The sequence below is a fragment of the Rhipicephalus microplus genome, unplaced genomic scaffold (genome assembly GCF_043290135.1).
Source record: "Rhipicephalus microplus isolate Deutch F79 unplaced genomic scaffold, USDA_Rmic scaffold_18, whole genome shotgun sequence".
In the NCBI taxonomy this organism is placed as follows: domain Eukaryota; kingdom Metazoa; phylum Arthropoda; class Arachnida; order Ixodida; family Ixodidae; genus Rhipicephalus; species Rhipicephalus microplus.
The window spans coordinates 3,357,732-3,374,223 of NW_027464591.1; the positions used below are offsets into that span (position 1 = coordinate 3,357,732).

Here is a 16,492-nt window from a genome sequence, read left to right on the forward strand (position 1 = left end):
TTATATCTCATTATTATTGTGTTAAAAACACGGGAAAACGAGCCCTTAGGTATACACTTCTTTCCCTTATTTTCATTGAACGAGGGTCTCGTACTGGCAGACTTGGTGTGTTTAGGTTGTATAAGAGGGACAATTAATCAGCTGCCCGCTCATAATAAGTTCACGTGCTACGTGACGCCAAACATGCGCATAAGAGTGTTTTCACACTCGTTGTTTGGCTTATAGATGGCGCTGACTGTCGCTCCTACTTCTAAATTCACAGATAAACCCAAAAAAGTGGATGGAGGGAGTGCCGCTGTAATAGCTCAGTGGTTAGAGCATCGAACGCGTAATTCGAAGGTCGTAGGTTCGATTCCTGCTTACAGTTGGTAATTTTTTCATCCACTTTTCTTTCTTCTTATTTACATTCCATTAATGTTAATAACTTCCCCTGTACATTCCTTGGCATTACTGTCTGTTATATCTCATTATTATTGTGTTAAAAACACGGGAAAACGAGCCCTTAGGTATACACTTCTTTCCCTTATTTTCATTGAACGAGGGTCTCGTACTGGCAGACTTGGTGTGTTTAGGTTGTATAAGAGGGACAATTAATCAGCTGCCCGCTCATAATAAGTTCACGTGCTACGTGACGCCAAACATGCGCATAAGAGTGTTTTCACACTCGTTGTTTGGCTTATAGATGGCGCTGACTGTCGCTCCTACTTCTAAATTCACAGATAAACCCAAAAAAGTGGATGGAGGGAGTGCCGCTGTAATAGCTCAGTGGTTAGAGCATCGAACGCGTAATTCGAAGGTCGTAGGTTCGATTCCTGCTTACAGTTGGTAATTTTTTCATCCACTATTCTTTCTTCTTATTTACATTCCATTAATGTTAATAACTTCCCCTGTACATTCCTTGGCATTACTGTCTGTTATATCTCATTATTATTGTGTTAAAAACACGGGAAAACGAGCCCTTAGGTATACACTTCTTTCCCTTATTTTCATTGAACGAGGGTCTCGTACTGGCAGACTTGGTGTGTTTAGGTTGTATAAGAGGGACAATTAATCAGCTGCCCGCTCATAATAAGTTCACGTGCTACGTGACGCCAAACATGCGCATAAGAGTGTTTTCACACTCGTTGTTTGGCTTATAGATGGCGCTGACTGTCGCTCCTACTTCTAAATTCACAGATAAACCCAAAAAAGTGGATGGAGGGAGTGCCGCTGTAATAGCTCAGTGGTTGGAGCATCGAACGCGTAATTCGAAGGTCGTAGGTTCGATTCCTGCTTACAGTTGGTAATTTTTTCATCCACTTTTCTTTCTTCTTATTTACATTCCATTAATGTTAATAACTTCCCCTGTACATTCCTTGGCATTACTGTCTGTTATATCTCATTATTATTGTGTTAAAAACACGGGAAAACGAGCCCTTAGGTATACACTTCTTTCCCTTATTTTCATTGAACGAGGGTCTCGTACTGGCAGACTTGGTGTGTTTAGGTTGTATAAGAGGGACAATTAATCAGCTGCCCGCTCATAATAAGTTCACGTGCTACGTGACGCCAAACATGCGCATAAGAGTGTTTTCACACTCGTTGTTTGGCTTATAGATGGCGCTGACTGTCGCTCCTACTTCTAAATTCACAGATAAACCCAAAAAAGTGGATGGAGGGAGTGCCGCTGTAATAGCTCAGTGGTTAGAGCATCGAACGCGTAATTCGAAGGTCGTAGGTTCGATTCCTGCTTACAGTTGGTAATTTTTTCATCCACTTTTCTTTCTTCTTATTTACATTCCATTGATGTTAATAACTTCCCCTGTACATTCCTTGGCATTACTGTCTGTTATATCTCATTATTATTGTGTTAAAAACACGGGAAAACGAGCCCTTAGGTATACACTTCTTTCCCTTATTTTCATTGAACGAGGGTCTCGTACTGGCAGACTTGGTGTGTTTAGGTTGTATAAGAGGGACAATTAATCAGCTGCCCGCTCATAATAAGTTCACGTGCTACGTGACGCCAAACATGCGCATAAGAGTGTTTTCACACTCGTTGTTTGGCTTATAGATGGCGCTGACTGTCGCTCCTACTTCTAAATTCACAGATAAACCCAAAAAAGTGGATGGAGGGAGTGCCGCTGTAATAGCTCAGTGGTTAGAGCATCGAACGCGTAATTCGAAGGTCGTAGGTTCGATTCCTGCTTACAGTTGGTAATTTTTTCATCCACTTTTCTTTCTTCTTATTTACATTCCATTAATGTTAATAACTTCCCCTGTACATTCCTTGGCATTACTGTCTGTTATATCTCATTATTATTGTGTTAAAAACACGGGAAAACGAGCCCTTAGGTATACACTTCTTTCCCTTATTTTCATTGAACGAGGGTCTCGTACTGGCAGACTTGGTGTGTTTAGGTTGTATAAGAGGGACAATTAATCAGCTGCCCGCTCATAATAAGTTCACGTGCTACGTGACGCCAAACATGCGCATAAGAGTGTTTTCACACTCGTTGTTTGGCTTATAGATGGCGCTGACTGTCGCTCCTACTTCTAAATTCACAGATAAACCCAAAAAAGTGGACGGAGGGAGTGCCGCTGTAATAGCTCAGTGGTTAGAGCATCGAACGCGTAATTCGAAGGTCGTAGGTTCGATTCCTGCTTACAGTTGGTAATTTTTTCATCCACTTTTCTTTCTTCTTATTTACATTCCATTAATGTTAATAACTTCCCCTGTACATTCCTTGGCATTACTGTCTGTTATATCTCATTATTATTGTGTTAAAAACACGGGAAAACGAGCCCTTAGGTATACACTTCTTTCCCTTATATATATATATATATATATATATATATATATATATATATATATATATATATATATATATATATATATATATATATCCCTGCCCGCAAACGTTGCCCCCCACACTTCACATATACCTCCGGAGCCCCTAAGCGAGCTGTATACGCGAACAACGGACCCGTAGATGTATGGGAGGTGCGAACGCTCGTTTACAGCACGAGTTCTTTCTCTGGAGTTTGGACGTACGTGTCCTGTCTGTGACTGTAAGTGATCCAGCTCGAAGCTCTCTTCTTTGAAAAGCAACCAACGAACAATCTAGCATAGTCTTGCTAAATGCTTGCAACAACACAGCAGCAATAATCAGGTTAGACTTTTTCATCGTCCGGCCAGCTTCGCTCCTTCAAACCTTGCGCTACTTAGTGCAAGCTTAGACTTTTTTTTTCTTATATCAACTTGCCATTTGATGAAAAGCTAAACGACGAGAGACCGTAATAGTTGTCTGGATAATTACTGTGCATTTAGAGGAACTTGTCATCCAAACTCAAGCGATCAAGCTACCACCCATATTAGCCAATCAATAAACTCAGATTCTCCGCTGGGTCACCGGGGTAAATGAGAGCCACCTAGACCAGATGCGATAGAAATAAACTGCAGTGTTAAAAGTAAGACAAGCAGCTAAGTTCTTCAGTGTGCGGTTTGGCGTAACCCGTAAAATCGCACAAGTACGCAGATATGGAGGTCCCACGGGAAGCCAGCGCCAACCAGGTGGCGCACCTCCATTAGAGTGCCTCGATGCCCATAGAGTTTCCTTATATACACTAGAGGGAACTAACTCTGGCGCTAGTGTCTATGGGAGCTGCAACGCACGTCGTTTCAGCGAGCATGGGAATGATGGGTAGTTGTGATGTGTGGTGCGCGTTCAAAGTGCGCGCCTTTGGAAAGTGCGCGTCACAAAAACAGAAGAGAACAGAGTGCACGCGCGGTGCTGCCTAGACAACGACGAAGACGACGACAGTGAAGATGTCGCGTGCATGAGGACGCGTGGCATCCCGTGAACAAAATAAAAGATAAGGTAACCAATGATCATAGACCACGGAGATTTCAAGGCCCAATGGCTGGGTACCACGAAAGTACAGAATCTCCAATGAGAACGAGACAAGTGGGCCAGAGCTGAAGCAGGAGCCTGAGCAGACCAGAGCAAGGGGAGTTCGAAGAAGACGGGGCAAGCGGAAGGTCGTCACCGGACCGGGCGCTGAAGATGGGCCGTCGGGCGTAGGACCCGAGCCTGCAGGTCTTCAACCGGCCGGGGCCTCCTGCCGTCGTGTTCCCGCTCCAAAGGACCGTGGCCATCCGGTCCTGAACTCCTTTCCAGGGCCTGCGGACTTTGGTTCCGGCAGGCGAGCTACAGCCGTCGGGCTCCGGGCCCGAGCTGTGCGCCCAGCTGCTTGACTAGGTCGACCCTGGTTCTCTGACGCGTCACCACCAGCCTGCGTTCTCTCGTCACAGACGGGTCCACACTCCTAAAGCCAGAGCCACCACGTTCCGGCCTGGTTTCTCGACGTGTCGTCAGCAGCCAGCGTTCCTTCATCCCCGTCCTGCCCGCGTCCTGAAGCCGGAATCACCGCGTTCCGGTTTGCTCATCGCCGCCGAAAACCAACGTGTGGGTGAGACCGAACAGATATCTTGCGCTACTCCCATCACTCAGCCCCTTTCGAACGTTAGGTTTAGTTACTGACTTTGAACGTTCTTGTTGAGTGTTTACAGATGTGTTTCGTCATGTCCAGTCAACTGTTTATTAAGTGTTTTGTTTTGTGAGGAATCTTTGCCTTTTTACTTTTCAATTAAACTTTTTGTGTGTTTCTTGGAAACCGAACGGCTTTGTCCTTATTAACAAAACTCTCTGAGGCTCAGCCCGGGAGAAAAACAAATCCGCAACAAGAACCGTGCATCACAAATTGGCGTCCGCAGCGACAGGACAAAGTCGTTTGTTTTTCCAGTAGATTTTTTGACGCGGTTAACACGATGACGAACACGTGGGAGTTAATTGAGTTGGCGGATAAAATGGGACTGACGGGAGCGGAGTTTAGAGTATGGTACGAGGAGCGGATGGAGAGGGAGCGTGAGCAACGGGCTGCGGAACGAGAAGCTCGAAAGGAACAGTTGGAACGGGAGACGCAGGCCAAGAAGGAGCAGCTTGAGCTCGAGACGCGCGAAAAAGAAAAACAGCTCGAACTGGAGACACGCGCAAAGAAGCAGCAGCTCCAATTAGAGAGGGTGGATTTCGAGCGGCGACTCGAGCTTGCCCTGGCAAGAACGGGGAAGCTGGGGATACAGAGGAGTGAACGAGTGGCTGAGGTGTGCTCTGACAGCAGTTACGTCACGAGCGATTTGAATTTATATCAGGCTGACCCTGTACCACCTCATGACCTTTCGCTAGAGAGTGAAACTAGGCAAGCGTATGACAGGGAGGTGGGTAGTGAAGAAACTAAAAGGCTCGAGGAGCTTATTGAAGCACGGGAATGCTTCGTGAGCATGGAACAAGAACGTTCCATTCAAAGTAAAGGGTGTGTTAAAACCTGCGAGAAGTCAAGCACACTTCATGCAGAGGTAGGATTGTCTCTGAAGAGCTCCATTGAAGGAGCAATAAAACATCTAGCTAACGCCGGCGAATGCCGTAATGAAAGCTCCGATCTAGTTTCTGCCTTTTGTTTTGGGCCACTGGATGTAGCAACAGGTGCTACGTGCACAGCTTTTCACGATGAATATGACTCGCCTATACAGAGAGAGGGCTTGAGTTCTCGAGAAATTGTAGATGATGCTTTCATGAGTAAACTGGAGCAAAATGCAGAAAAACTTGAAGAACAGAGAGTAGAGTTGCAGTGTAAGTCAGCTCTACGTAGTAATGAGGATAGGCACGATGACTCGGGCAGAGGGGTTCAAAGTTTTGATGAAAGAGCAAGACAAAAAGCTGAAGTGATGGAGGCTGAGCACGCAGGGAGTAATGGTCCAGCAACTCATTGTACGAGGAAGGACGCCGACTGGTGCTCTCTGGCATCTTCGGTTGAAGAGGTCGCATCTCTAAAAGTGTCTGAACGATTGTCGGCTTACGAGCTCAAGCAAGGCGTTCCCGGGAAGCATGAAGTCATTCAGACGTGGTTGTACTGGCGCACCTTGAGGCAACGCTTCCGACTGGCATACATCCATTCCAGTGTGTATGCTTGTGATTTAGAGGTTGGGCGTCTGGTGATCCGCAGCTGTAGGTTCAGACGAGCTTACGGCCGACAATTCTTCCACCGGCGTCGAATTCCTCACTCTTGTCAATTGGTTAGGGCCACTAAACATTTTGTTTGGGACGCTATAACTTAAGCGTCAAGTTTGATTTCCTGGTGATTTCTTCTGGATCTTGGTTTCGGACTGCGGAAGGCTGTTTCATGGGAACAGTTTAAGAAGTTACATGCAATATAACATTGACTCGATGTGTAGTTCTTTTTTTTACCTAATAGGGTATATATAAAAAAAAATGGGCTGTATTAAACAGGCTAATTTGGGAATTTTTATGATCCGCTAGTTGAGTTCAGAATTTTTTTGCTTCGTGTGTATATAGTGGTTAGCGAATGTGGACCTTTGGACGATGTAGCGAACTGTAGCCCGGTGATGTGTTGAACTGCGTGGTGCAAATATGTGGTTTAATTGTGACGTAGTGCAGAACGCGCACTCATCGGCAGTTTTTTTTTCTAAAAAAAAAAAAAACTTGAATAAAAGGGGGGCGTATGTGATGTGTGGTGCGCGTTCAAAGTGCGCGCCTTTGGAAAGTGCGCGTCACAAAAACAGAAGAGAACAGAGTGCACGCGCGGTGCTGCCTAGACAACGACGAAGACGACGACAGTGAAGATGTCGCGTGCATGAGGACGCGTGGCATCCCGTGAACAAAATAAAAGATAAGGTAACCAATGATCATAGACCACGGAGATTTCAAGGCCCAATGGCTGGGTACCACGAAAGTACAGAATCTCCAATGAGAACGAGACAAGTGGGCCAGAGCTGAAGCAGGAGCCTGAGCAGACCAGAGCAAGGGGAGTTCGAAGAAGACGGGGCAAGCGGAAGGTCGTCACCGGACCGGGCGCTGAAGATGGGCCGTCGGGCGTAGGACCCGAGCCTGCAGGTCTTCAACCGGCCGGGGCCTCCTGCCGTCGTGTTCCCGCTCCAAAGGACCGTGGCCATCCGGTCCTGAACTCCTTTCCAGGGCCTGCGGACTTTGGTTCCGGCAGGCGAGCTACAGCCGTCGGGCTCCGGGCCCGAGCTGTGCGCCCAGCTGCTTGACTAGGTCGACCCTGGTTCTCTGACGCGTCACCACCAGCCTGCGTTCTCTCGTCACAGACGGGTCCACACTCCTAAAGCCAGAGCCACCACGTTCCGGCCTGGTTTCTCGACGTGTCGTCAGCAGCCAGCGTTCCTTCATCCCCGTCCTGCCCGCGTCCTGAAGCCGGAATCACCGCGTTCCGGTTTGCTCATCGCCGCCGAAAACCAACGTGTGGGTGAGACCGAACAGATATCTTGCGCTACTCCCATCACTCAGCCCCTTTCGAACGTTAGGTTTAGTTACTGACTTTGAACGTTCTTGTTGAGTGTTTACAGATGTGTTTCGTCATGTCCAGTCAACTGTTTATTAAGTGTTTTGTTTTGTGAGGAATCTTTGCCTTTTTACTTTTCAATTAAACTTTTTGTGTGTTTCTTGGAAACCGAACGGCTTTGTCCTTATTAACAAAACTCTCTGAGGCTCAGCCCGGGAGAAAAACAAATCAGCAACAAGAACCCTGCATCACAGTAGTACACACATTTGTGTAATATTCGTACTTCTGGCCTGCTTATGGCTCCGTGTGTGTTCGTGTGGTTTGAAACTGTTTTTTTTTTACAAAACAAATATTAGCAAATGTTCAGCAGTTGCGCTTCGCCATCTAATTTTTTTTTAAACTTACCTTTCCAAATCGGGTCACGAAGTTCAAAAGGGTTGAATCTTTCTTTCATAACAAAACCGAAACACAGCAATAAACGAAGCCCCAAGTACGATTCGCTGCCCACAAGTACGAAAACTAGGCAAATGTGTGTACTACCCATCATTTCCATGGTCGCTGAACGATCGCAGCGCCAGAGTCGTCTCTAGTTAATTGTAGGAAACTCTATGTCGATGCTCGCTCATCCGGCGCGCGCATCGAGGCACCCTATCTTCAACTATAGTGTACTAGAATACGGGGTAGTGTGTTCAGCCTTGGCTGCCGCAGTTGGTATTGACAGCCGCGAGAAGGCGCCACCTTAGCATGGGCTGTCTCATCACGCATTGTTCCTTATGCACTTCTGTGCTTTGATATTAGTAATATCAGGGGTTATCCGGAGTAAATGCATACATATCATATCTTGGTACTACAGTACCATGTTGCGTTCTTCTATAGAAAATACATTGCAAGTACACTGTGCTATTCGTCGATTCCTCAATGCACAGTCATGACGCAGTAAAGTCGACATGTATCACACACTCCTGGGAAAACAGTCAATTGGCCATCAGCTCTTTTCCTTTACTCACCTCAGCATAGAAGCCATTTTGTTCATTAAATGAAGCTTAATAGTTCATCGGTAATAAACGTCTGAAATTATCGAAACATTTATATGTATTCGTCACTACAGTTCACGTAAAGCTTTTCTAACACTTGTTCAAATCATTGCCACGGCAGAGCAAGCTTTCCAGACGTGTTCTATGACGCACCCTCGCAAAGCCGCCGCAATCGCGCCTGTACCTCGACGGCGTGCGTGGAGTACGCCCGCCGACTGCTGCGCCAGATCAACACCAGCCGCGACCCCTGCAACGACTTCTACGCGTACGTGTGCGACGACTGGGTGCGGGCGCGGCCGCTGCCTCTCGGTAGTGAGCGGCTCTCGGTGGACACTGCCCTGGTGGACGGCTACGCTGAGCTACTCGCCTCGGGACTGCGCGACAATGCGACCAGCCGGTTCCCGCCGCTGCGCTTCCTCATCGACAACTGCCTGCGGCCGCAGCCGAACCTCTTCCACGCCCTGCGGGCCATGTTCATGGATGCAGCCCGGCTTCGACCATGGATGGCGCAATCGAGCGCGCGCCGCCGTCCGTCGCCCGTCGAGGTGTCGCACAAGTTGGGCGTCGCCTACCGCGAGCTCGGCGTCGACGCCCTCTTCAGGCCCTTCGTGGTCAAAGAAGTCTCCTCAAATGACACCCGCCGCTTCGTGGGGCTCGGCGAGCCATCCACGGTGCTCCTGCGCGGCCCGCTCGAGCGCCGAGAGTACGAGCTGGTGCGCGTGAGCTTCGCGCCCCTGCTGGGCTTCTTCCAGAACCAGACGGACGCCGACCTCCTCCAGTTCGAGGAGAGACTGGCGCTCATGCTCGGCCGGCCGCAACTGGACGCCGCGGCGCTTGTCAATGCCAGCATGGTCAAGGTGTTTGACCTGCCCTCGCTGAGGAACATCGAGTGGACTAGCTTCCTGCAGAGCGTGTTCGGCAAAGGGCTTCGTCCCATCACAGCCCGGACGTACGTAAAGCTGGCTTCGCCTGACTACTTCCTTCGCTTGGCGCGTGGGGACCTGCTGCGCTTCTCGAGCGACCTGCTGGGCTACCTGCTTTTCCGCATCACCATGGCGCTGTCACCTTTCATCTGGAAGCGCGAGCTCCGCGACCAGCTCGCCTCGGTGGCCTACGCGCGACACCCAGAGTTTGCGCGTGCTCTCCCGCAGAGCCACTACTGCCTGCGCCTGCTGAACCGCTTCGAGCCCAACCTGCCGCTGCACGTGTCGCGGCGCCTCGCCGAGTCTCTGTTGGGAGGTGAGAACGCCGTTGAAGACCTGGTGTCTACGCTACGCCTCGTCTTGCTCGAGTCCGTCCAGGCGCAACTGGGCCCACTGAACAGCGAGCTGCGCGCGCACATTCGCGACAAGCTGAACGCCGTCTCGTGGGAGCCCCTGTCGCCTCGCGCTATGGACAGCGAGTCGACGCGAGCCGAGTACGTGGACGGCGTCTACCTGAGCAACTCGCGCCTCTCCACGGCACAGTTCATCTACACCTGGATCCGCAAGTCGCTCGAGAAGAAGCTGATGGCGCACATGAGCACGCGTGCGGCTGCCGCAGGCGGCGTCGCGGCCTACCCGGGCTGGACGGGCGGCTTCCTGAGCGCCGAGAGCCAGTTGCTACCACCGTACGAGAGGCTCGAGATCCCGCTGCCCGTTTTCGACTTCTTCCTCAACGAGGACCCGTCTCTGCGACCCTTGCAGATGGCTAGGGCGGGCATCAAGGTGTACCGGCCCCTACTGCGCGCCATCTACCACTGGGCCTACAACTTCGAACGCGGCAGCAACGCATACGGAGCCGAGACGGCCCTGTCGCGTCGCATGAACGATTTGCGGCGCTGCCTGAAACGCCAGTACACTGCCATGTCCTGGACCGAGCAGAGGCCACAGCTGGACGCATCGCGCACTTCGTGGTCTGACCTGTGGGACAGCCTGGCGTTGCGACCGGCGCTGGACGCGTTCCTGCTGGACAGTGGTCGCGTGGCGCCTGACTATCGGCTCGCCTTGCTCGAGCACTGGAACGCCAGTCAGCTCTTCTTTGTCTCGTACGCTGCCAACATGTGCGAGAACGGCAACCAGCGCTTCCTGCGCAAGATGGCCGCCCAGGGACCACACAGTCCCGCCTGGTTCCGTGTTAACGGCCCGCTGCGCAATTCGCTGGAGTTCGCGCGCGCTTTCGGCTGCAAGGTCGGTTCGTTCATGAATCCTGCCGACAAGTGTGCCCTAATTCACTGAGTGCGCCCCTCCGACAGAGCTTTCTGAGATCTTGTTATATATCGACAGAGAAATGAACATTTAGTGCTGTGACATTTTTATTCGTATAATTCACGCGTGTATTTTCTTCATCACGCGCAACGCCGAACGAAGACTCATTTGTTCAGTGTGTTTTCATTATTTAGTATGCTTAACTGCGTCAGTGTAGTGTATGCGAGTGTGCGATGCGACAGTGAGCTGATAAATTCACGTCGCACTTGTTAATTATCTCAACGCGTTGTCGCCTCACTGATTGTTTACGTGGGCATTCTTAAGTCCTTAGTTCTTACGTATATGCTGTACCGATGTTCAATCGCGTTTTTGAGACATTGCGCAATTTCGACAGTATGCACTAACAACCACTTCGGCGCTATAATACGAACATCACGAGTACACACATTTTTCGTATGGCCGAGTAATTTGCTTTTTCGCGCTTACGCAGTTTCATTGTGAACTTTGGTGGCTAGCTTGGAAATATTCAAGGCTATAATAAAACGTTTTGCGTTATTAGCAGTTTCGCACGTGTAGTACTCTCCCACAGGTAAAATATGTATACAGTCTCTTTTCAGTAGAACGACACACCAAATTGATCCATGCACTGACTAGCGGAGTAACTATCGCTCTAAGAAAAAAAAGTATTCGGGGAGTATAGTTCTGCGACTCGACGATAATCGCCATCTGAGTTCTCACGTTTCTTTTTTTTTAAACCCGGCGCTGGCTACTTTCTTCTCAAGAATCGTTATGTCACCCTTATTACACTCCCGCTGTTCGTGACCGCAAACCATGGCGATAACACGAGGAAAGTACTCGAAGTAGATGACTATTATTGTTGTGGGGCAGAAACGCTTCCCAAATACTCGATTTTAAGTGTGAATACACTTTATAAGCGACCCCAAACCATCCACCGCCGTCGGCGGCGTCCGCAGTCTTCTCTCTAAAAGAAAGAGGACTTGGCGGGCCGCTGACGCGACGCTGATAGTTCCCTCCCCCTTCGCTCACTCCTCCGCTCGCTCCTCCGCTCTCCTCGTTCGCTGCAGCTGCGCGCACACCCCTCTCTCTCGCGCGCCCGCCTTCTCTCTCAGTCTCCCGTCGAGAGCGGGTCGTGCGATGGATGTCCCGGAGGCAACGCGACCATCTGGATATAAGGCGCGTTACTGACACCGATATCAGCGTCGCCAACGGATTTTAACTTTACTCCCCCTCATAGCATCACCCCGTGCATTCGCACTTAACCATGTTCACCCTCGGGGAAATGCTTGGGAGTTTTTTTTAGAGTGCACTCCCAGGTGAATTGTACACAATAATGGAGAGTAGTTTTCGACGAAATTCTGCATGGCGCAATCATGACTGCGTGGTTAGAGTGCAAGTACGCATAAGCATAGCACTATACGAGAAGACAACGCAACGGTAACATTAAAGGACCTCTGGCAACAAATTTGAAAATTCTTGATGCTTGTGTTCAGTGTTCTGTGTGCAGGTACACTTCTGAGCGATTATTAGTGACGAGTGTTGCATGTAAGATTTGGTTAGTTTGGTTTTAAAGCAAGGGCGAGTGCTGAACCGAGTATTCTCGTCGATTTGACATTTTCTGTGGTTTGGCGTAAACGGGCCTCCTCGGGACGTGGCAGAGGGCAAACAAGTATATTTGTCGATGTGAGAAAACGCTTGCGGGGCACGTAAATACCCCGACTGTAAGCCGACGAGGGCTATTGTTCGTCACCACTCTCGCTCTTCTGTCGGGCTACTGCCAAGGTGCTTTTGGCTGCGTACGCCATGGATGTTTCTCTTTTTTACAGCGAAAGCTGTCATGAAATCGGGAACGCAGGTCACGTTCGGCGCCGTAGTTGCGCACCGCCGCCGCCGGTGTCCGTAACCGATATCTCAAGAAATCGGAAAAAACGCCAGGCCTGCGCGGAAGGCGCAGCGCAGTTGCAGCGAAAACTAGAAGAGAGACTTTTCAAATCCTTTTCTAAACACTAATTGTGTAACTGCTGCAAGCACACTTGCTTGATGCCCACTACGACATTAATAAAAAAAATTAGGGTAGTAGGCCGGGATTTGCTATGCCATTTTTCGTCATTCTTCTGATAAGCCTATTTGTCGCTACACTACAAACTGGAGCGACGGGTTGTACCCTCCACCCCATCCAAGACTAACCAAAAAAGAGAGCGTGATTTTCAGACGCCTACAAAGCAATGCTTACATACATGGCATATTAATGCACCGCCTCTACCCAACGACACATGGCCACATCATCATCATCATTTATTGAACCCTAAAGGCCCCTTGCGGGGTTTTACATAAGGGGGAGGCAAAAACACAATTCAACAGATGCATGATTGTCAATGGTACAAAGCATAATCGAAAGTGAACAACATGATAAAAAAAACAATGTCAGCAGAAGGAAATATATATATATATATATATATATATATATATATATATATATATATATATATATATATATATATATATATATATATATATATATATATATATATATATATATATATACGTGGAACAAAACGGCAACAATTGTAAATTAACTAACATATCAAGTGATTTGTGATTAGCTGTTAAACTTTTAAGTGTTTTTGTTCGTGCACTATGGATTCGGGCAGGTTATTTCAGTCTTCAATGGCAGTAGGTAAAAATGATTCATTGAAAGCGTTAGTTGAACCATGTAAGCGCTGTAAACATAGAGAGTTAAAGAGGCGACGCGATGAACGGGTGGGAGGTAGAAGAATGGTATTGCGTTGCGACGGGAAATTATGGTATAGTTTGTGCAGAAGGCAGAGCCGAGTGACTTTGCGGCGAATTTCTAGAGGAGGGAGGTTGAGCGATAGTTTGATACTGGTAATACTTAAGCGAGAACTGTATTGTGAAGTGATGAATATGGCAGTGCGATTTTGAATTGCTTCTAATGCGTCGATTAGGTAATTTTGGTGAGGGTTCCAAATAGCAGAAGCATATTCAAGTTTAGTACGCGTGAAGGTTTCGTAAGCTAATTTTCGGATTTGCGGTGGGCAGGACGTAAGCGATCTTTTAATATAGCCAAGTGATTTTGCTGAAGCGGTGACTAGTTGTTCTATGTGCTCGGACCATGTTAGTTTACTTGTTATTATTACGCCAAGATAACGATAGGAGTCGACCTGGGTTAAGGGATGGAAGTTCACAGAATACTGGAAGAAAAAGTTAGTGCGCTTGCGCGAAACTTGCATGAATTTACATTTTTGTGTATTAAGCTGCATCAGCCACCGCGAACACCAATTATGTATGTTAGATAAGTCATTCTGGAGTGTAATTTGGTCAGTGCAACATGAGATGCGACGGTAAAGCACACAATCGTCTGCAAAAAGGTGGATGGTGGATGAAATTTTGTCTGGAATATCATTAATACAGATTATAAACAAAAGAGGCCCAAGAACAGAACCTTGCAGTACACCGGAAACTACATCAACACGGGTTGATTCATTATTCGTGACAACAGTATACTGAACACGACCGGTTAGAATTTTTTTAATCCAAGATATGGCTAAGGGGTCTATACTGAGACAAGAAAGTTTACTTATTAGATGGCGGTGGGGAACACGGTCGAAAGCTTTGGAAAAGTCGAGGTATATTACGTCTGTTTGAAAAGAAGAGTCTAGGTTAAAAGAGTTTAGGTCATGTGCCCGCTCTGCAGCATACCAAACACCCTGGCACACTTGCTCCTGGAATGCCAGTGCCATGCTAACCACGACGTGCAACTGGAAGGGGACCAAGCCCCAAGAATAAACGACGACCAACTAATGGAAACGTGGGAGGCCAAGATCGTCCACGAGGACCTGGAATACCAGAGACAACTCGTCGCCAGGGCCATGAGGGCAATCGAAGCCAGAGGGTTCCTGGACTAGGAAACCCTCCCACCTTAGGGTGACACCGGGCCTCGCTCGGAACGCCGTTTTCTAAATAAACGTTGATTTCTCTCTCTCTCTCTCTCTCTCTCTCTCTCTTCTGATAAGCGTAATATCCGCTAAACTATTGCGAGGAATTTTGTGCCAATTGTTCATGCAGTGGCTGACGACGACGAGGAATTATGCCTGAAGTGGGTATGCGCCACAGTTAATAGCTGAACAAGATCGAGCTTTTGTAATGGGTTGTAGCATTGGACGACCTAATCGTCGCGCTATTTGCATTGCGACGACTTGTTGTTCTTTCGCTGTTTTAAAACATTTTATAAGTCGTATTAACCCGATTGCTTTCTCGACATCAAGCCTGCCTTAGGCAAGCTTACTTACCAACAAATCCCAAGCACCGGCATGGCTCAGTGGTAGAATACTGGACTGGCGCTAAACGAACCCGGGTCAGAGCCCCACGTTGTCATTAATACTAGGTTTTCTTTTCTTTTTTTGCCGATTTCGCGTGATGTGGTTACGTATACACCTGCGGTGGCGGACAACTGCGGCGCTTCGCGAGACCCCTGATGTGATCTCATAACAGCTTTCGCTGTAAAAGAAAAAAAAACGCGGTAAATCAAAAGCGCCAAAGACAATGAGATTATAACCTGAGTCCACTGCGTGCCAGCCAAGCATTCTACCACTGAGCCACGCCGGCGCTTAAAGCTCATTTCAAAAGTACCTTTCCTGAGCCTTGATGTCGGGAAAGGAATCGCGCAAATGTCGCGTTTTAGAACATCAAAGGAACAGCCAAGCGTCCCATAATGCGAATCACGTAAAGAATTGCTCGTCATATTATCCAAGCCATTACAAGAGCTGTGGCGCATGCCCACTTCAAACATAATTCTTCATCGTCGCCAGCCACTGCATCGAAATATTGCACAACATTCCTAGCAAGTGTGTATAGCGTACGCTTTTCCGAAGAATGATGAAGGATTGCATAGTGAATGCCAGCCTACTACACAACAGTTATGATTATTTATGGCGTAGTAGGTACCCAGAAAATGTGCTTACAGCAGTTACAACGCAAGATTCGTGCTTCTCCAGGGGAAACCGCGAAGGGCAGCTGCACTTTCTTTTCGTGGTTTTTTTTCAGCACTTCATTCAAGTTCATAGCGTCGCAGCCGACCACGTAACAGTAATCTCAGCCACTAGCTGTTTAGCAACTTTGCGTATTGCAATTTTTGAACGGGTATCTCGTTGGGAAAGTGTGGTAGGGGTATGGTGGCTAGAAGGAGAGGTGTCAGCATCGTCCCGGCCGCGCCTTGAAAGGCGCGGCACCCGTCTCTGGGTACGGGACTGGCACACACCCACGCCGTTCAGTGAGGTTGCCGCCCCACGCCGTTCGCATCCAGGCCTGGTGTCGTGAACTACCTGGTGTCGTGAGCTAGCAGATTTCATTCCGGTGCTTCCTGACTGCTTCAAGGGCACTTTCGTGCTTCCTCCTGTGGGGGAGCGGCCGGATCGGGCGGTGCTGTTAAGCCTATTAACCTGATGTCTCTTTCCTCTCCCGGCCAGGTAAATTCTGCCTGGTCGGCGTCCCTTCCTAACAGTGATTTACCAATCGATCTATTTTTGCGCAGTGGTCTGAAGAGCGTTCCTGTGGCCCTGGTTCCAACCAACGGCGAGTCTATTCGCATGAAAAACCCGAAACTAATTCAGGAAGAACTCCGGAAGATTTCCGATCATTACCAATTGATTACTGAGGTGCGTCAATTTGGGCGTGGAGGCATCCTTTGCTGCTCGCTGGACCAGGCCTGCATCACAGATCTTCTAAAATGCCCAACGTTTGCCTCAAATCCGGTGAGCTGTTTTGTACCTGCCCATTTGGCCTGTGTGAAGGGACTATTTCGAGGAGTGGACTTGAGCCTTACACCACCCGAAATACTTGAAATGTTTGCGGCCGCAGGAGCAGTCTCTGTATTTC

General features: G+C 48.5%; 1 protein-coding gene across 1 annotated transcript; it reads left to right on the top strand.

The window, feature by feature from the left end:
• The first annotated feature begins 5,320 nt into the window (after window positions 1–5,320).
• Window positions 5,321–10,609, top strand: LOC142785171 (phosphate-regulating neutral endopeptidase PHEX-like). The gene is made up of 2 exons (XM_075883625.1): window positions 5,321–5,352; window positions 8,515–10,609. The coding sequence occupies exons 1-2, from the start codon at window positions 5,321–5,323 to the stop codon at window positions 10,607–10,609; spliced, it is 2,127 nt and encodes a 708-aa protein (XP_075739740.1).
• The last annotated feature ends 5,883 nt before the right edge of the window (window positions 10,610–16,492 follow it).